Source organism: Akebia trifoliata, chromosome 10 (genome assembly GCF_017979445.1).
Source record: "Akebia trifoliata isolate Shusen 1 chromosome 10, ASM1797944v1, whole genome shotgun sequence".
Taxonomy (NCBI): Eukaryota; Viridiplantae; Streptophyta; class Magnoliopsida; order Ranunculales; family Lardizabalaceae; genus Akebia; species Akebia trifoliata.
This window is the reverse complement of record NC_141384.1, coordinates 22,695,943-22,718,198: the sequence shown is the minus strand read 5'-3', so window position 1 is coordinate 22,718,198 and position 22,256 is coordinate 22,695,943. Positions and strand designations below refer to the sequence as shown.

General features: G+C 35.5%; 1 protein-coding gene across 1 annotated transcript; it reads right to left on the bottom strand.

Moving 5' to 3' along the window:
* On the bottom strand, window positions 1-21,315 carry LOC147393307 (polyadenylate-binding protein 2-like). Its single transcript, XM_086455623.1, has 6 exons — window positions 21,146-21,315; window positions 20,915-21,017; window positions 12,489-12,556; window positions 9,758-9,949; window positions 9,551-9,678; window positions 1-368 (listed from the first exon to the last, which is right to left on the bottom strand). The coding sequence occupies exons 1-6, from the start codon at window positions 21,260-21,262 to the stop codon at window positions 320-322; spliced, it is 657 nt and encodes a 218-aa protein (XP_086311749.1). The 5' UTR covers window positions 21,263-21,315; the 3' UTR covers window positions 1-319.
* Between the last annotated feature and the right edge of the window lie 941 nt (window positions 21,316-22,256).

The following is a 22,256-nucleotide window of genomic DNA, read 5'->3' as shown; positions in this document are numbered from 1 at the left end:
TGAACAAGATTAAGATCTACATTATGTATTTTCATTTCTATGGCATACAACATAAATCCATGTATTTCAAGAACATAACCCACGACCCACAAACTTATAGTGTTACGGATTTGGATGTCTCGAGTGAAAAACAATTTTTGAAAAGGAAAAAATCAAGTTCACCTTCAAAGTGTGTAAGAAAATACAAGCTGTTGAGTAAATGGATTCCCTTGCTATCGATTATACATTTAAAGATATGGGTCATCTGATACATACAACATGCATAGCCACAACACATAATGTCTCGGTTTTGTGGCCTCAACAAACCAATGAGAACCCATCAATAGTATGGCCTGTACCGCATTGGACGCCTGTACCGTGGTGCTTTGCTGCAAAAAAAGGGCAACAAAGGGAAGCCAACCTCAGAAAGATACCAGCATGAAATATTATTATTAATTTTAAAAACCAAATAAAGTCCAACATGGTCACAATGTTACAAACCTGACCAATATACCAAAAACATCCTACTGGTATAGTGCAGAAAGTCAAGTCCTCTCTTCAGGTCATAATATACCACCACACTTTGAAGCCGATGTCCATGATGGCCCACCCTATGAAATCTTTCACTATTGTACCCTTCTTTTTGGGGACCAGGAAGTTCCTTCTACTAGGGTCCATGATGAGCCACTTTGTAGGGCTGTAATTTGGGTGGATTGGGGATCAACTGCCGCCCAACCAACACTTAAAACACCAATCTGACCTTGGGCATGAAATGCTCAACCCATGTAGGCTTGGTCGAGTTGGCTCATCCCTCATTAATACTAGATTTATTAATGATAATGACTTTATATAAAGATAAGTGGAATGTAAAAAAAATAAAAAATTATTTTTCTTAAAAATATATTTCAAGTTTCACATATATGAAATTATAAGCAAATGTAAAGAAAAAGATGATAATTGACTAAAGTTTGAAATGTGAATTGTAAATGATTGAGAAACAAAGATATTTGAAAATATTTCTAAATTACAACAAATATCAAATTCGGTTTCAGGCAACCCAATGTCTATGCCTAAGCCCAACCAGATTTGATTCGATCAAAATCTTGCCCAAACCCGAACCCAAACCCTACTTAACTGTGCCCAAACCTGACCCAAGGTCAGGTCAGGATGGACCCATCGGGCTCGGGTTTGGCCTGCCCAAGCCTACCATTTTGTGACAGCTTTCACTCGGGTACAATTTTTTTTTTGTTCCCTAGGTAGTCCTTTCTAACGTAGCGGAAGTGTGTGAATCAATAGATTTGATAAACTTAGCAGAAAATAAAGCAAAGAGTTAAAAAGTAACTAAGAGAGAGAAGATAATTGAATTGATATGTTTTTTTAATTGATTTAATTTCGTTTTTGAAATTCCTTATATAGATAACTTCATCATGACAACTTAAAAACCTTTTAAAATACAAAAAACTAACTTGCTTATCTATCTATAACATAATAATATCTTTCTAAAACCAATAACTCAATTTGGACACTTTTAATTATAGATTTAAGAATAAAAACGAATTTATACAAAAATAGAAACTTGAAAACAAATTGGAGACTAAACAAATAAAAAATTCATAAAGTAATTATAAAATAGAAATCCTACTAGAATGAGAAAATAGAAATAAATCCTACTAAAGTTCAAAAACTACTTAAGACTCTAACTAGAATTGCAGATGTCCTACATCAGGCCATCTTTCTTTGAGAAAACTCGTCATTGACTTGTTCTTGAAGACCATTTTTTTCTCGTTTTCCATTCATCTCTCATTCTAATCCACTTCCAACGATATCCGATCTTTAAACTTTCCTTAATGGCACAACTATCAATGCGCACGAGCCAAATTCCATCTTTCTTACACGTTAACAAACTGGGCATAATGTATGCAATCATACTTTCCTTAACAATTTCTTCAAGGTACAACTCGTCCACAATCTCTTTATGGCTTGTTCGATGAGGTGGATAATTAAGAAAATTAACACCCAAGAAAAAATTAGCACGTGGCTGAATTTCTTTCATAACAGACATTCTAATTGATAGATCACCTAGGAAGAGTTGGGGAAGGAGATTATTGGAAGGGTTTTAATGGGGTGGTGGTGGAGGATAGATTTGAGGGTTTAGGGTAACATGGGACGCAATTTGGGAGGGTGCGATTTGGGTATGATTAAAATTCAGGGCAGGGTTTTGAAAATTAGTAGGTTCGGTCTCACAAATTGGTACCCTAGGGACTGAATTTTGAAGGAAATTGAGATAGGGATGGTGGGAATCCTTAGGGTCTTCATCTCCTAAGGTTTTCCTACCTTTCTCGTTCTCAATGATGTTGAGATACATGCCTTGAACAAGGTACTACAACTTAGCTATAATTCTAACAATAAAAATCTCAAATTGAACTTCTAGATAAGATTTTGTGACAAAATCACTTTCACCAACCATCTTTGGTGCATCTTAATAAAAGCTATGATACCACTTGACGTAATGGAAGTGTGTGAATCAATAGATTCAATTAATCAACAAACAATACCTTGGAAGAAAATAAAGCAACGGGCTACAAAGTAACTAAGAGGTAAAAGATAATTGAATTGATAAGTTTTTTTTTGAATTGATTGAATTTCGTTTTTGAAGCTCCTTATATGGATAACTTCATCATAATGACTTAGAAACCTCCTAAAATACTAAAGAGTAACTTTCTAATCTATCTTTAACATAATAACAACTTTCTAAACCGATTATATCTCAATTTAAACACTTCTAATTATAGTATAAAGAATAAAAACAAATTCAAACAAAATAGAAACTTAAAAATAAATAAGAGACTAAACAAATTAAAAACTAAACAAAATAGAAACTTCTTAAACTAACTATAAAATAGAAATACTACTAGTTAGAAAATACAAAAAAATCATACTAGAATTGGGAGATTACTTAGGACTTTAACTAGAATTGTAGATATCCTACATCACTTTCCTCTGGCACTAAGAATCTGAAATGTGGTGTTAGATTATGATACTTTTTTCATAAGAATCTAACCAATACACCAAAAGAACCTCGAAGACATTAGTGTGAAAACTTGAGTATTTCTCATTAAGGGTTGTAACATACCTTACTTCCAGGAATTTGTTAATTTCAGTAAAGAGTTTTATCCACATGCACACAAAAAGAGAAAGGGAACTCTAAAGCCCATGGTACACTTAAATAAATAGCTATCAAATACAACCTTGAGGTTGTGGATTTGGGTCCTACTCGGTTGAGCTAAATGTGAAGACAAGGAAAATCATTTCATCTCAAACATATGAACAGGTTCTAGAATTGGTATTATATAGGTGTGACAATTGGTTCCAAATCCCATCAATCTCAAGGTCTTAGGCCTTAATATTTGGTCTAGCAAAGCAAAATCACTTTCAACAAGGAAAAAAATAAACAAATGATAACTAAAATATAGAAGAAGAAAAAAAAAGGTAGACGATAACATCATATCAAGGCGAAAGACATCTCTAGTACTTAACAAACTATTGAATACTCTCAATACTAAAAGAACTAAAATAGAAAGTTGTTATATAAACAATTGAACTAAGCGATGTCTTTTCTTTGGGGGGGGGGGGGGGGGGGGGGGGGGGACAAGCAAGACCATATGACGAATGGTTCTATGATGTTTTATTATCTAAATTCTGAACTAATCAATAGTTGAAGTTATTACTTGTCCAAAGAAACCTATAAAATGAATCTCATAATGCTTCCAGGAGCAATTATAATTCACAAAGCTAGACTAAGGCAGTCGAGATATATAATATGGGTCCTAAGCCTCCATTGATGAAACAACTAGAAAATGTAGAGCATCTAAAGGACTGATTGACCGCAACCAAAAGTGGCAGGATAGGAAGAAAGGGTTACACAACAAAGGGTGATATAAGCAAGTAGACTAAGGATTTAATTAGAATAAGGACTATTTGGGGTGATATAATTAAATAGGTTAAGATTTACTTAGACTAAGGCCTATTTGCCCAGCTCAATAATTTTGATCAAGTGGAGGGCATTTTGATTGTTTTGAGTTAGAGGGGGTACTTGAGTGTCTTTTTTTTTTTTTTAGTCAAGTGGTCTAAAGGTTAATTTGGTCACATTCCAATTTGGGTGGTTTTAAGGAATTTTGGTGGGACCCACCTACTTCCTTGGGCATGGGGCCTACAACCATGCTATTTAATTCTTGGGCCAACCATTTTTTATGAGATTGCAAGCCTGATAATGGCATAGTCCATCTCATTGGTTTTGTCGGCCCAGTGCTTGGTCTGTGTTAAAGTTCTTTATTTAATGTTGTGTGGGCCCAATACTTAAGCCCACATGACCCATATCTTATTTCTCAATAATGTAACCACATGTTTTTAATATAAAAGAGAGGTTGAACCCTATTAGGGAGTGACCTGCTCATTCTCTTTTCTAGTTATCTCCTCTCTTTAACCCTAATCTTCTACCATGGTATCAGAGCACTTCTACCATTAGATTGTTGATTTATCTTCTTTTCTTCTCTTTTCTTAATTTTTTTCTCTTCCCTCTTCAATTTGGCACTTCCAAACCCTAAGGCCTTGGTTCCAAAAATGGATTTAGGTGTTTGAGGTTTGTTTACTTGCACTTATATGTTTGTCTAGGGCTTGGTTTGTGTTTGTTTAAGGTGTTTATGAATGATTGAGGAATTGGTGGAAAGTTTTGAAGTCCCAAAGTTCAGATTTTTTGTTTACGACTCTTCCGACAAAATTTTCTTTTCTAGAGTTTGTTTGAAGAAATAGGGACCCTTGTTGCTCTTCTCATAAGGTATTTTGAAATTGTTTTTTATTTTGTTTTTGGGCTTCATTACCTCCTCCATAAGAAAATGCAAATTTTCCCGAAATTTATTTTTCAGGTCTCGTTGGGTTTTCAAATTTCTCTCATACCAGATTTTTTTCTTCTACTTTGGTTTTTTTTATTTTTTATTTTTAAGTTCTAGATGGCAAATATAGGACTTGCTGATGGTGTTGGGGCTCAAATCACTTCAATTAAATTGAATGGCACTTATTATCTCCCATGGTTACATTCTATGCGAGTATTCCTTTGTGCTAAGAAGAAATTAAAGTTTTTGATTGAAGATCGTCCACCCCGGGATGACAAATGGTATGAAGATTGGCAAAGTGATAATTCCTTGGTTATGACGTGACTGTGGAATAGTATAGAACCTTCTATTTCCTCCAATGTGATGTATTTGGATACAACAAAACAGATCTGACTAGCCATTCCGGAGATACACTCCCAAGAAAGGAACATTTCTAAAGTATATGATCTACTTGAGGTCATGTTCACTACTAAGCAAGGAGACAAATCATTAAGTGAATATTATAGCTCTCTTCAGGGTATGTGGGAACAACTTCAACAATATCAGCCCTTGACTACAGATCTTGAGACCTGGAAAAGATAGCGAAAAGAATTTCAGGTTGCATTGTTTCTCTCTAACTTGAATCCAAAGTAATGCTTCTTTGAAGGGTCAAATTCTTGTTAGTGAGTCTTTACCAACTGCTGCCAATACCTTCTCGCGTCTTCAACATACTTCTCTTGAGAGTCTCTTCTACAACTCTTAAAGAGTCATCAACATTGGTTTCTAGTGGCTTGTCTGACTCTTCTTTTGGTTGTGATAGAGGAGGTCGTGGTGGTCATTTGAAGTATACTTATTGTACCTACATTAGCCACACTGAGTAGTCTCGTTGTGATAAGTGGGGTAAACCTACTTGAGCTAATCGGGCTCAATAGACTTCCATAGATTCCACTTCTCAAACTACATTTGGAGCTACACCTTCTGATCTTACCACACAGTTGGGAGAGATTCTTTAGAAGTTGAGTAACTTGACTGCAGGACTTCACCCACAACTATTATGACTAATTTAGGTATTCCCACATTTCTAGCTGCCAAGTCTCCCTCGTTTTGAGTCATCGATTCAAGAACTAGTGCCCACATGTGGTATATCTCGTCTCTTTTCTAATTTTCATTCTCTTAATTCTCACAGTCTTAGCCGATAGATTCACTCGTAATGTAATTGGGAAAAGTGATGGTTGTCCAAACTTATCTCTTCTCTTATCTTCTACTCATTTGGTTCCTGATTTTCCTTTTAATCTACTTTTCGTTAGTCAACTTACAAAATCATTACAATGCTCTATAACCTTATTTCCTTCTTATAATGTATTTTAAGATTTCAAGACGAGGAAGATGATTGATTTGGGGTATGAGAAAGATGAATTATACTATTTAGTGCATAATACACCTGCTTCTACCTTGAGTGCTTCAATTTCACCCCTTCAGTTGTACTATCGATTGTGTCATGTGTCATCTAATTTACATTGTGTTATTCCTAAGTTGAATTCAGTGTCAATTTTAGAATGTGAGGCTTGCCATTTAGGCAATCATCAACGTAGTTTTTTTCCTATTTGTACTGAGAGTCGTCAATTTAGTCTTTTATATGTAATTTATACGGATATTTGAGGTTCATCAAGAATAAAAAGTTTATCTGATTTTCATTACTTTGTGATGTTTGTGGATGATTATTTGAGGAATAACATGACTCTTTTTATTGAAAGATTGCACTGAATTATCTTGTGTTTTGCATATTTTTTATAAAGAAATTCCAATCCAATTTGGCAGACTTGTGAGAATTATCCGTACGGATAATGCCTTAAAATACATATAATCTTCTACTGAATCTTTTTGTTCAGATAATGGCATTATCCATCAGACTAGTTGTACTCATACTTTTCAATAGAATAGTGTTTCTAAACAAAAAATTGTCATTTACTTGATGTTGTTCTCACCATTATGTTTCACATATATGTACCCAAGCCTTATTGGGGAGATGTCCACACAACTTGTCATCTTATTAATCACATGTCATCATCAATTTTAAATAGTCAATCATCATTTTATCTGATTTATCCAGGAGTTCATCATTTTCTTTTACTCCCAGAGTCTTTGGTTGTGTTTTCTTTGTTCACTCATTTGAGTATGGACTCGATAAACTTTCTTTAAGATCCATCAAATGTGTCTTTCTAGGTTACTCTTTTACACAAAAAGGGTATAGGTGTTATTGTTATGTTACTCAATGCTAATATGTAAGTGTTGATGTGGCAGTCTTTGAGTCTACACCTTATTTTTTTGTTAGTACTTTATTTGATTTGGATTTTGTGTCTTCTTGTCAGGGGGATTTGTCTCCTATAGTTTCCTCATTCCTATGCTTCTAGTTCTTCCTGTAGTTGACAATTCCATTGTGCCTCTTTAAGTATATCATCACACTCATTTCATTTCCGAGCACTTTCATCTTCTCTGTCAGCCCTAGATCCATCATTAACTTCACTTGTGGTTTATCCACATCCACCAACATCTACTTCTACCTCTAGTGATCTTCCTATTGAGTTAAATAAAGGTACTAGATCATGCACTGAGCACTCAATTGCTGATTACGTATCTTTTCATCGAATGTCATTTATTTCGCCAATATGTAGTTTGTTTGTTTGCTATTTCTGTTACTACTTCCTATACGCATACATTATCCTCCTCTAGGTGGAAATCAGCTATGGATGAGGAGATTCAACACTTCATCATAATTATAATTCGGATCTATCTCTGTTTCCACTTGGAAAGCAGGTTGTGGGGTGTAGATGGGTGTATACATTCAAGTATATGCCTGATGGATCTGTTAAGTGGTTGAAGGCTCGCCTTGTGGCCAAAGGTTACACTGACTTATGGGATTGGTTACCGTGAGATTTTATCTCTAGTGGCTCGCCTGAACTCTATTAGAGTTCTTATTTCTGTTACAGTATGTTATGCTTGGCCTTGTATCAGGTGGATATCAAAAATTCCTTTCTAGATGGAGATTTGCAAGAGGAGGTATATATGGAGCACCACCTGGATATGTTGCCTCTGATAAAGCTGAACTGTGTGTCGCCTACGTAAGGCAATCTATGGGCTGAAACAGTTGCCTAGAACTTGGTTTGATAAATTTAGCCTAGTTGGTGTCGCATATGGATTTACTGCGTCTATTTCTAATCATTCAGTGTTTGTGAGACACTGTTCTAGTGGAATTATTGTGTTGATAGTTTATGTGGATGATATCATCATCATTAGAAATGATCCTAGTGGTATCTCAAATTTAAAGTCTAATCTAGCCAAACAATTTTACATTAAAGACTAGGGTCTTATTCATTACTTCTTGGGTATTGAAGTAGCACACTCAAAAGAAGGTATTAGTTTGTCTCAGAGGAATTATGTTTTAGATTTGCTATATGAGATTGGCACTTTGGATTTTAAACCAATTGATACTCCTAAGGATCCCACTACTAAGCTTGATGTTGAACAGGGGGAGATTTATCCTGATACAGGGCGTTATCGTAGGTAAGTTCAAACTAATCTACCTGACTGTCATTCGCCCAAATATTACCTTTGTTGTAGGAGTAGTTAGACAAATTATGCATGCTCCATGACAGACTCATTGAGATATTGTGTGATACTGAGTTTAGAATACTAAAGTATCTAAAGGGGTCACCAGGCAAATGATTATTATATGAACATTCACCTCTTATATCTATTACTGGCTTCTCAGATGTTGATTGGGTGGGGAGCCAAACTGATCGTAGATCTACTTATGGGTATTGTATCTTCGTGGGAGGTAATTTGGTGACCTAACACAGTAAAAAACAACAAGTTATAACTAGTTCTAGTGCTGAAGCAAAATACAGGACGGGTGACACATACTGCATGAAAGATGCTTTGGGTTCAGAGTCTTCTAAAGGAGATGGGGATTGAAGTTCCTAGTCTTATGCCTATATATTGTGATAATCAGGCTGCTAGTTATATAACTAGTAATCCAGTATTCCACATGAGAACCAACCACATTTAGGTTGATTGCCACTTTATTCGTGATATGATGATGGCTAAGAAGATAACTACTCTCTATATCAAGTCAGAAAATCGGTTGGGAGATGTTTTCAAAAAATCATTGTTTAAAAGTTCCTTTTTGTACCAAGCTGGGCATGTCAAATTTGTATGTTTCAGCTTGAGGGGGAGTGTTGGCCCAATACTTAAGCCGACACAACCCAAGTCTTATCTCTCATTAATGTAACCACATGTTCTTAATATAAAAGAAAGGTCGATCCCTATTGGGGAGTGACCTACTCATTCTCTTCTCTAGTTTCCTCCTCGTTAACCCTAATCTCCTAACAATATGAATCATTCGAACATGTTAGGACAAGGCCCATTCCCATCCATTCCAATGAGCTCAATTTGAATGTGTGGGGACTATTTATGGCCTATATGGACATTGTTGTGATTTATAAGATATGTAAGGATGTTTAAGCAATTTGGATGTTTACAATACTATAATATATAACATGAAGTGATTATAGTTAGGGGGGCTGTAATATCTGGAGATGATTTTTTTTTTTTCATTTTCTTTCGCAAGTATCTGTCAATGATGTACAACAAAATAGAGAAAAAATAGCCTACACAGATTATATATTAAAAAAACAAATGCTTACCCATATCCAAATGGAGAAGAGAAGGGGGCTGGCATGAATGGTCTTCGGCCTCGAAAACCAGGGTAAGGGCTGGGCCGCCTTCCTCGGTACTGCTTCAACCCAGGAACATTGGTTCGCTTAGCTGATACCTGCACAAAAACAAGCATTACATTAAATAAGAAAAATCACAGAATAAACATGTTGAGAAAATACAACAAAACCAAGGACCTTCAATTGACGACCATGCAACTCCGATTCGTTGAGAATGAGAGCATTCTGGACAGCATCTACCTCGACAAACTCCACATAAGCAAATCCTTTTGGTTGACCAAACTTGTCTGTCAAAATAGTCACCCTGTTCACTGTTCCACAGGATTGGAAATGTTGCTGGACTTCCTCAGGGGTGCATGCATAGTCCACCTGAGGATTCGAACAAACAATAGAGATGGTATGAGTTGCAATAACATTCAATAAAGAAGAATCATCATATATGCTTATTAAAAGAAGAAGAAAAAGAACTAAATACACCTACAGAAAAAACTTTACAGTGACCAACAGGCTTCATAGATTTGAAGGAACAGTCTACTTTACGAAGCCATGAACCCTCAATGTTTTGGTCAACATTTGGCATACCCCTATGTCATAAAAATGATGAGATGCCCCTTGACCTTGGTCTTCCCTAAAAAACTAACAAAAAATGACCAAAAACCCATGATTTTTCTTTCCAAAACCCCTTTTGCCCCCCTCAAAACCAATGGTCTTGCCTATTGGATAAGATAATGAAATGACTAAGGCATTGAGGTCATTTTTTGTATGTCTAAAAGAAGACCGAGGTTAAGGAGTAAACAAACATTCACCAAACCATTGGAGGGGCATGTCATCGGTTTGAAAACACAAGGGGCCATGTGTCATGTAACGGAGAGGATTACTCCAAAATTTTGCAGTGGGCACACTTTGAAGTTGGACAAATCTCCTTATGAAATTCCAATTATCAAAACTAGCTAAACCATTTGAAGGAATGTCAATATCACGTAAAGAATTTGTGTTACATTCAAGTTATCTATTTTCTAACACATTTACTAAAAGGAACCAAGCTTTATTTTTTTTATTTTTTTTAATATTGTTCAAAATTTGTGGTCCGGCAAAACAGCACTAAACAAACAGTCTGTCTGCAGGGACACAAACAACAATATCCCTACATTTGAATGTAAAATCTTCAAATCTCTAACAATTTACAGACAACACTGCCAAGAGTAGAAACTCCACAACAGCCTCTTTATCTTCAAAGGCCCAATTGCTCCATTCCATCAAATTTCCCAATAAAGGTTTCCCTCTACGATTGGAAGCACTAATTTTGCAAGCAAATTGTAGTGCACACCTAACGATGACAATATTATACTCTTCTCCCAATTGAAATCACAACTAAGGAAAAGACCATTGACATTTTTTGCATTTCTTTTGCATAAAACAAACATTAGAGAAGATATCAATATGGGGTTCGGTGTTCTATTGTTATAGTTTAATATGGTCTTGATGATAATATGAGAATATCACTTGGTAAAAGCAATTACACAACCCGAACCCTAGCTTAATTTTCTTTTCTTTTTTGATCTATCGAATTTTTTTCCTTGTTGAATTATTCCCGAACCCCAACTTGGTGACTATGTTGAAGACAGAAGACAAAAGGAAATGGCTAAAGTATTGAAACGGGAAATTCAAGGAAAAATCATTCTATTCCATTCTCGTTCACCATCTCAGCCATCAATTTCCATGAACCTCATCTAAAGCAAATCTTTTTTCTTGGTGGGCAAACTTAGTCACAGTTTTAACAATTGACCATCTAACTTCTATGTTATTTGCAAGAAAAATGGAGAAAATGTTGAGAACATTCGTTATCCAAGAGCTTCAATTGTTTTTTATTTATTTATTGTTATTCCATATGTGTTGGATTCTCCCTTTTTCAATTCCTGCTCTGATTGACAATTCGTCCTCTTATGCTTTTAATGCAAAGGTAGTATCTTCTAGAGTCTTACGATTTGTTCTTTGTTGGGATATTTAAAAAGAACGAATTGTTAGAGACTTTAACGAGAAGGTAAGGAAAGGAATGCCAATGCCACAATCCATGTTATGTAAGTTAATATGTTCCTCTACTCTAAATTGTACAGAGTCAAGGGGAAATGATTTTCGCTTGTTGAGGTATTTAGAAAGAAAGAAATGCTAGAGCCTCGAAAGAAAAGGAAGGGGAGGAATGCCAATGGCACAATCCATGATATGATTTGTCTTTCGGAATCTTATGATTTATTGTTTGATGGGGCATTTAAAACGAAAGAAATGCTAGAGCTTTGAAGGGATGGGAAGGAAAAGGATGACAATGACACAATCCATGCTACATAGGTTAATATGCTCTCTCTCCTCTAAAATCTACAAAGAGCTCAAGAGGATATTTCTTGAGAACTTCATTTTCCTTGATTTTGTAATGGAGGTGCCACTTCTTGGTTATCACGTTGGTTTTTCGAATGTAGAAGGGGATCATTGTGTCCGGCTTCTTTTCTACAAGGGTTTTAGCTCCCCTTGATAGGCCTCCCCCCAAGCTTAGGTTTGTATTTTTTTTCCTTTTCTTTATAGAATAGATTTGACTTATCATGAAAAAAAAGAATTGGTTCACGAATAAAAACATTCTCTAAGAAGTTATATATAGAGATGTATATTGGTGTTTATTCCCCAAAGACACTAAACATATCATATAATGGCTTCCCTCAGGCATTAAAAAAAAGTTGCTTTCTAGAAATGATGAAACAAGGAGAGAGATACAAATCCTCAAGTAACAATTGAAAAAGCGAATAATAAACAATTATGCATAATGAGAATCTAAAAATAGAAGTGCCACTATATATATATATATGACAATAACCCTTTACAAAATGAATCGAAACAACAAGAAAGGATCGCAAATCCTCACATTACCAACATATATCGAGCGTGCATCAACCTCTTCTTTTTCATCTTGGGTTGCAGCACTAGAGGGATCTTTATACATGGTTCAATAAAAAAGTTAGAAATTTAAAAATAACCAATATATTAATATTATTGGAAGTCAAGTGACCGAACTAGTGATTAAAGAAACCAAAAAAGAGAAACTCACCAAAGAAAGGAAAACAAAGACAAAAATACACCCTTTAGCTTTTACATTTGATCCCTAAGAAGTATAAAGCACGTGTAGGAAAAAGCTAAACAGGTAGGTATGCAATCATTCATGGCACAATGCATGACAACAAAATACTTTTAGCTGCTAATTACAAAGACAAAAATGCAACTTAGTAACAAGAAAAGCTCAGTCGTTTCAGGAAAAAAATATGATACACATGCCTATTGCATTGCTCATTCCCAAAAGAATTGGGCTCATGGGCTGATTGAATTAAGTACATAAATGATCAAATGAAAGACAAGAAGAATTAAGTAAAACTAAAACAAGAGTAGATATGAGATAAAGAGCATTAATATTCTGGTATTACAACAGACACAATCACACATATATGTTATTCAAGAACCATTTGTAATTTAATTTATATGAAACAAAGCCAGAAATAATATTTACCATCATGTGTCATGAAAATCATTGCCAGTGGTTCTAGTCCAAAAGAACTGTTGATTCAATGGTTGGGCAAATAACCAAGGAAGTTGGAATTAAGAGAGCCCTATCAACTTGAATGGAGCAACCTACAAGATAATCTCAAAACTGTTGGCTAATAGGTTAAAAATGGTGATCAATGGTTTAATCGGACAAACACAAGGTGTGTTTGCCAAGGAAGGCAAACCTTGGATGGGGCACTCATTGCTAATGAGTGCATTGATTCGAGGATCAGATCAGATCAACCAGGGGCTGTGTAAGGTAGACCTAGAGAAGCTTATGATCATGTGAGCAAGAATAGTCTGAGATATAGACAGGCGGATGGACTTTGGTCATAAATAGATAAATTGGTAGTGGTAATCCTCAGCTTCATTCTCTATTCTTGTAAATGGATCCCCGGCTGGTTTTCTCAAAAGCTCGAGAACTCTATCTAATGCAAAGGGATCCCATGTCTCCAATTCTATTTCTTGTAGATGTTGAGGCTCTTAGAGGATGACCTTCAAGGTTGTGGCAAATTGTGATCTTTCAGTCTTTGTTGTTGATGCAGGAAACATGATGGTATCCCACATCCGGTTTTGCGGATGATACCTTGATTTTCTTGAACACAATGCGCCGGATTTGTTTATTAGGTGGGTATCTTGTCTTTTTTTGAGATGTTTTCCAAAATTCTAATCAGTTGTTAAGGTTCCTAATATTAAGACATTTGAGACTGATGTGGAAAAGGGAGGGCAAGAGGCTTTCTTTTTGGAAATTTCATTATCCCTCTAAAGGAAGTTGCCACTAATCAAAAGCACGTTAGCCAGCATTCCAGTGTACTTTTTATATATCTTCTTAATTCCACAGAATATGGAGTGAAGAGATGAACTCTATTATCTCAAATTAGACTTGTGTTCTCTTAGACTTACTCCTGGGAGCCAAAACTATAGCGTGTAAATGAATTTTCACGAAGACGTTGCATGCAATGGATCAATCAATAAATTTAAAACCACATTAGTTGCTAAGGGTTCTAAACAGAGACACGGATTAAGAACCAAAAATATTCCTTCCTAGGGATTAGCAAAGTTACCAAATCAAGGTAATCAAATCCAACCTAAGGATCTGATCCACAAAAAAGGCAAGTAGAGGTTCAACCAATTTGGCCAAACCCCCTATCTAGTACACCAAGAGGTTTGGCCTCTTTAGACCATCCCTCCTTGTAATGCACACCAAGAAGTTTAGCCTCTTTAGTCTGTCCCTCTTTATAATGTACACCAAGAGGTCTGGCCTATAGTCCTCCATCCATCCTTACGACATTTACCAAGAGGTTCGGCCTCTTAAGTTCGTCTCTCCCCTTATAATGCATCACCAAGAGGTTTGGCCTCTTAGTCCGTCCCACCTTACTATTTCATCCAAAGGAGGTTCAGTCTCCTCAAGGAGCCGACCCCATGCTATATCATCCAAAGGAGGTTAGGCCTCCTCAAGGAGCCAACCCCTTGTTATTTTCATCCGAAGGAGGTTCAACCTTCTATATGAGCCGACCCCTTACTATTTTCATCCACAGAAGATTCGACATCCTCAGGGAGCCGACCCTAACTATATTCATACAAAAAAAGGTTTTAACTCCTCAAGGAACTGACCCCTTGCTATTTCATCCGAAGGAGGTTCGACCTCTCCAAGGAACCAACCCTTTGCTACATCATCCAACGCTTCTCTCAAACACTAAAGTGATTCAACCAAGTTCTATCAGCAACATTAGTTACTGCTGCTATTACTTCTACTTCTCTTGTTCCTGGTCGTTAGTTCTTCTCCTACTCCTACTAAGTAGTTGTTGCTACTACTACTACTTTTGGGAATTACTCAAAAGAGATTCATACACTAAGGGAATTGTGTAAAGCTACCCAAATAGCAACCTAACAAAGTACTATAATTAGTCACCATACAGCTACCCAAATAGCAAAGGTCATTACAATATACTCTATCAACTATCGCCAAGGTGAAACACACATGGTGCCCAAAAAAGTTGCAGTCACATAACTCGATTGAGTCAACTCGAGGAATTGAATAGTGAATGAGTTAGAACTATTACATATTTAAGGTCACTCCTCATATAGGTTACAAGAACCATAAGGAATGGGTCTTCATTATCATCAAAGCATCATGGGCTTTTATTACCATAAATGCTAGAGAACATGGGTGAGTGGTTACAATTGAGTTCCCCATCAAAGAGTCTACCCTATAAATAGAGAAGTCTCTCCAATTCAAACCCAAGGCACAAGCCACACAGAGGTCTATTGCTCTTATTTTCTTCTTGCTCTGCAACTTATATAAAGCACTAACTTGATCATCAGAGGCCCCTTGACCAGCACCACACCGGTGTCTTTTCAAGTTAAGATGAATAAAAAAGACGGTCCAGAAAAAGAAGGTTCACCAAAAAAAAAAACAATCAACTTAGAAGATCACCAGAAAAGAAGACCAGAGAAACACATTAATTGTAGTACGGATCTCGATGAGTGGGAGATCCGAAAAATTTCCCACACGGGATTGACTATTTTAACACGTACTCTCCAATTGCTCAAATATCTTCTATTCGACTTCTTATTTCCATTCATAAAATGATTGGTCATCAAGTGGATGTAAAAACAGCATTTCTAAATAGTGATTTAGATGAAGAGGTTTATATGGAACAACCAAAAGATTTTGTCAAACTTGGCCAAGAAAAGAAAGTTTAAAATTAATTAAATTTCTTTACGATTTAAAGCAAGTTCCTATTCAGTGACATGAAAAATTTGACAAAATAGTTGTCTCACGATTTCAAAGTCAATAACACTAACAAATGCATTTATTGCAAATATGAAAATAATATTTGATTTGTCTCTATGTTGATGACAAGTTAAACTTTGGAACTAATATTGCTTGTGTGGAAGAAACCAAAAGATTTCTATCATCTAGCTTTGATATGAAAGATTTAGGGGAGACTGACGTAATGCTAGAGATTAAAATCCTAAGGAAGGACAATGCAATGGTTTTATTCCAATCTCATTATATTGAGACATTCTTATGAAATATGGTCATTTTGGTCATAAACCAACCCCTACCCCTATGTGTTCAAGAATTAAGTTATTGAAGAACATTGGTTGTGCTAAAGCTCAACTAGAATACGTCAGTGTTATTAGAAATCTTATATATGTTATGCATTGCACAAGACCAGACATAGCACATGTTGTAGATGAGTTATGTCAATTTACTAATAATCCAAGTATCGAGCATTATAATGTTTTATCTAAAGCATTAAGGTACTCAAAGGGGGCTTTAGACTACGGACTACATTACAAATGATATCCAAATGTATTAGAAAAGTACAATGATGCAAGTTAAAATAAAGTAGAGTCCAATTTAAAGTCTACAACTAGTTGGTTCTTTAGATTATGTAGTCTTGTTATTTTTTTGGCATCCAAGAAGCAAACTTGTATTTTGGATTCTACCATGATAGCAGAGATGATAGCATTGGCAAATTCATGTAAAGAACTAGAGTGACTTGAGAATCTATTACTGGATATACCCTTATAGAAAAATCCCAATTCAGCTATAATGGTCAATTGTGACAACCAAACAACATTGTACAAAGTTAAAAGCAAAACATATAATGGAAAATCAAGGCCCATAAGCCTTAGGGACAATTTTGTGAGACAATTACTTAAAAGCGGAGTAATTATAGTCGACTACGTAGAATCTATAGGAATCTAGCAAACCCTTTAACAGAAGGACTTCCAAGAGGTGATATCTAAAACTTCAAAAGGAATGGGGCTAAGGTCTCTAAAACAAATCAATCACCTTCGATGAGAACCCAACCTATGTGTTGAAAATGCTAGAGAATGGATACGAATTTTTAATAAGTTCTAAAATTTCAAGTAGCGACTCGCATAACCACTTCATGTGAACTTACCTATATGAGTTAGAAAAATAGGCTGTTTCCTATGAAAACTAGACTGTTTATAGAATCCCTCATGAAATCAGGATATAGCATATGGCCATAATGTGGACAATAGAGTTAATTTTACCCCATTTCAATTTCTAGTGTTGGTTTTATACAAGATAGAGAATGGATACGAATCCTTAATAAGTTCTAAAATTTCAAGTAGCGACTCACATAACCACTTCATGTGAACTTACCTATATGAGTTAGAAAAATAGGTTGTTTCCTATGAAAACTAGACCGTTTATAGAATCCCTCATGAAATCAGGATATAGCACATGGCCATAATGTGCAAAGCAGTTAAAACACTCTACCTCATAGAGAAAAGTATGTGTGAAAAATCCGGCTCATCTCAAATGATTATCGGTTCAAGACAAGTTCACCACAACACCTTGACAAAGCTTTGATTGTTTACACTAAGTGAATGTTTAAATCCAAAGGATACCTCTCATCTATGTATTGATCTCTACGATGCCATTTTGTAATCTGATGTAATTGCATAATTGTTCTTTAGTTGTAGGAACTACAGAAGCTTGTTCCCTTTGTGGGTACGTAGGCAACTATTTCGGTGGTACATATAATTTTTATAATATGCATTTATTTTTCCAAATATTATTTATATTTTGAAAATAATGGGGATTTGTTCGAATTTTCAAAATATAAAAAATGATTTTTTTAATTTTTCTTAAGTTAGGAAATTTGGGAATCTTGTGTAAAAGGTTTAGTCCCTCATTGCTCACAAGTGAGAATGTGGAGAGTGGGAAAATTAAGACGTGTGTTATATGGATTACCTTTAGAGATTTGATTCGATGCTTCGAGGTGGTGCCACGCACATGCACATTGTGTGAAAGGACGGTTGGGCATTTAGGGTGCATTGGGCATTTTGTGGCGCACTTCGCAAGGACGCATCGTAGCAAAGAGCAAGAGTGCTTTAAAGTTTTTAAGATTTAAAGACATCCAACGATTGTGGTTGATTTGTCACGTCTGATGAATCAGGTGCGATTTGCACTACACAATCACATTGGTATCCGATTTGGAATGATCAGATGTGTTGGATCAAGTTAGTACCGAATCAAGTGTGTTGGATCGTAATTGTATTCTATCGGATCCGTTGGATCACGTGGTGTCTGATCAGACGCAATCAAAACCATTAGATCTCGCAAATTCAACTAATAAGTATTGATGACGAGATGCATATCTTCTATGGGGTGTGATCAGGATTGTTAGATCTAAGATCGAACACAATCCAATGGCTCCTAAACTAAGAGATATTAGTCATGACTCTTGGTCAACAGACACAGAATTGGCTATAAATAGCCAACCAGAAATCAAATTGACCCATCGAAAAATCATGTGCTTTCTTGATTCCGAGCTTTAAAGATTGGCATTAGTTCTCTATTTTCTGAGTGTTAAAAGTTTAATCTAGATAGTACATAATTTGATTCAACAAATCTGAATGCAGGCTTCATTGTATCTTAAAGGAGATTTTTCTTTAGACCTGTTGTGTGCTCAAGGTCCAATTCGAAAGGGGAGAAAATTGTCTAAAAGAGCGATTATTCAAACCGAGCCTTCAAATCTAAGTTATCTCAACAGTTTCCTTCATCAATTTTCTCTCAATTCCATACACATTATCCAACAAAAAGTAGGGAAGACTTGGTGTTCGGACTATTCGTCATATGAATCTTGCCCTCTTGGGTAACTGGTGATGGAAGTTTGTGTGTGATCACACTAGCTTGTGGAGGAAAGTTATATTGTCAAAGTTTGGAGAAAGTCATTTTGGTAAGAAGAGTAGGTTGATCCATTCCTCTTATGATTGTAGGGTTTGGAAAGGTTTGCAAAACATTCTCCCCTCCTTTTGGGACAAGGTGGGTTCCAAGTTGGGAAGGTGTGCAACGTGAGACTTTGGGAGGATCGATGATTTGATGCTTCCCCTCTCAAAGACTACTTTCTTGTTTTGTTAAAATTATCTTTAAAGAAGGAAGCACCAATTTTTAGCTTCTTTGTTCGAACGGATCGTGACTTTGATTTCAAAAGAGATTTCAATGATTGGGAGTTGGATTTCATTGCCAAACTTAATAGTTGCATCGACTTGGTGACCCTTAACCTAGACTTTGAAGAAACCTAGAGGTGGGATTTTGATAGTAAGGGAATGTTTTCAATGAAATCGTTTTACCATGAACTCTCTTGTGCAAGGTATTTGATTTTTATTGATATGAGTAGGGGGGGAGGTTCCATCCAAATTAGCCTTTTTTTTTCATTTGGACGACAATTTTGGGTAAGATCTTTGCAATTGTTAAGAGAAGTATTGTTTCAACAAATTTTTGTGGCATGTACAAGTCAAATGGAGAGTTGGTGAACCATGTCCTTCTGCATGCAGATTAACTAGAGAGGGTTTGGTCCCATTTCATGATTGTTCAGTATTTCTTGGTGCTTCCTATCCGCATGATTTTTGAAAATTGGCTTGCACTTGGCTAAGGGTTTGCGACTTTTGAGAGGAAGTTGTGGCGTGTTATTCCTTTTGCACTCTGTTGGAGGATTTGGAAGGAAAATAGGGCTAGTGCTAGGGCATTTGATGGAAGGGAGAGCTTGGTTCAAGATATTATTATTTCCATTGTAGGTCTTCGTTTCATTTGGTGTAAAATTTTGAGAAGTCTTAAGCTGGAGAACTCCTAGGTATTTTCAGGCCGGGTTGGGATGAAAGGTTCAAATAAGATAGAAGCTACTGCTCTTTTACAAGCCTTGAAGGTTTCTTTTAGGGGTTAATTATTGTTAAAGGCAACTCACTCAATGCGCTAGCGTTGGTGGTGCACAAGGTTGTAGAACCATTATAGCATGCCAATAACCTCAATCACATTAGAGATATGAGTCACAGATCGGATATATTGTATAACCAAAAGCTAGGGAGCAGCATGAGAAAATGGACCATCCTGCTAAAGGTATCAACCTTAGTCCTCTTCAGTAAATTGGGAGAATCGGAGAACATGTTTAGTTTTTTATCATTTTTTTTATAGGTGTTTCTTATCATCAATATTCCTCTTATTTAAAATCAAAGAGAGAGAGAAAGAGGGGGGGGGGGGGGGAGGTTGACAAAAAATTCCTCACCAAAACGTCTATACGAGTCACACTTTTTTTATTCTGAATTATAGTTTTTGTACACAGAACTCAAACTGAACGTGATAAAGTAGCAATAATGTATCTACTATTTAACGTTTGGATGTTAGCCTTAACCAAAATTAGTCCATGACATCTCCAACATCTACCAGAATGTGGAACACCAAGACAAAGTCAATGGGGGGGTAACCAACCTCCATCAACCATCCATGAAAACAAAAAAAAAATCATTTTGTGCACTATAATAGGCACCTCTTATCCCTCCATTGATGGTAAATCCGCACAAATAAACAAGATTGAAACAATAGAGTCCTAAATCAGTAAAGCTCATTGAAGGGTTCATTCGGAATTCCAACGGACAAATGGTGGACCTAAATAAATCATGTCCAAAGAAATCGTTACATGTAAGACTGATCATATTAACCAAAAACAAAGTTTTTAAATGGAAGTAAGTATTATCAAGATTGGCTTGAGAAAGCAATTGAATCAATTTCAATTCTGGTGTTGGTTAGTTGAGTCAATAATAGATTTAGCTGTTTAATTTATTTGCAACTTTTATCATGGACTGTAACAAACTTTTGCACTTTTTTATGAACCAACTCAACATATAAATCCGAGATTCACTGCAGATCACCCAGATATAAAACACTCATCAATTAAACACGGAAAACCGAGAGAGGGAGAGAGAGAAGACCTTGAACAGAACTCATTTCCTTCTCAACTTTGGCCTGCATCTCGCGAAGAGCACCAGCTTCTTCTTCCATATCCTTCAGTCTCCTCTTCATTTCCTCCAAGTTCTGTGTACAAAACATATAATCTGTAGATTTTTAGGGTTTCAGATCTGTTCCGCCATAATAGAGAAGATAAAAAGGGCGAAAGGAGAGAAATATAAACTAGGGTTTCAGACAGACAGACAGACAGAGACCTCCTTGGAAGTAGGACCATCGTCTTCAGCCTCAGCCCTAGACATTTCGACATCTCCGTACATATCTCCTTCTTCTGGTATTTCTCCTCCGTACTCTTCATCATGTTCGTTCTCCATTCTCTCTCTCTCTCTCCCCTCCTCTCCCCTCGCGCATCTGGCGATGTTTTAAGACCGGTTTCGGGATCGATTGTCACTTGTCACCCATCGAGTTCGACTCCGTTTCGATTCTGCCGATTCGAACGAGTCAAACCCTTTTAAAAAAAAAAAAAAAAAAAAGGAAAATGACCGGAAAGACCTTATTTTTTTTAAATATGTAAAATATATATGACCTTTTAGTACCTAAATTTATTAAATATTAATTTAAAAAAAATTTAAACTAAAACATCATAATTACTCTTTCAATGATTTTTGAAGTTTAAACAAACCTATTTAATTAAGAATATTTTAGCTTACTCCTATGTTTTATAATTAATGACATGTCCTTTAAATATGGTCATCTCTTATAATTCAATTATAATACTCTTTAAATCACATAAATGATGACAGCTACACCAATGATGATGATGGAGATGAGTATGATCAACATCAAACTGATGTGGTCTATGAATATTATATTTATTTAAATATATAAATGATTTTAAATAATTAAAACGTAATTTTAGAACTCGACTTGAATGTTCATCGATTTTTTTCAACTTAAAAATTAGTAAGTCCATACAAATGAATCAAATAAAATTATATTGAATTTAATTTTTAATAATAAAATTTTTATTTTTTATTTTTCATAAAAATATTAACAACTAAATAAATTGGTCAAATTTTTTATTTGACTCCCTATATTTTTTTATCAAAAGCTTTGTAAAGTTGTTAAAAGAGTATTCCAGGTATTTTACTTAAAAAATCTTCACAAGATCCTTAATAAACTAATATTTTATTAAGGAGGACTTAAATGGTCTGTATTCTTTACTAGTGGATTATTCGGTACATATTCTTAATAAAGAGTCCTTCAAATTCATTCTCAAAAAAAAAAAAAAAAAAAACAAATATGTTTTGATCCACATCATTTTAAAAGGTAATACTTACAATACCCTCAATTCATTAAATCAAATGT

What these genes read in the sequence shown, in the direction of transcription:
- LOC147393307 (XM_086455623.1), bottom strand. Translation starts at nt 21,262, where the DNA reads ATGGAGAACGAACATGATGAAGAGTACGGAGGAGAAATACCAGAAGAA. An exon ending in ATGGTCCTACTTCCAAGGAG is followed by an intron (nt 21,018 to 21,145) that starts GTCTCTGTCTGT and finishes TTTTGTACACAG; the next exon opens with AACTTGGAGGAAATGAAGAG. An exon ending in GCTCGATATATGTTGGTAAT is followed by an intron (nt 9,950 to 12,488) that starts GTGAGGATTTGC and finishes TCGAATCCTCAG; the next exon opens with GTGGACTATGCATGCACCCC.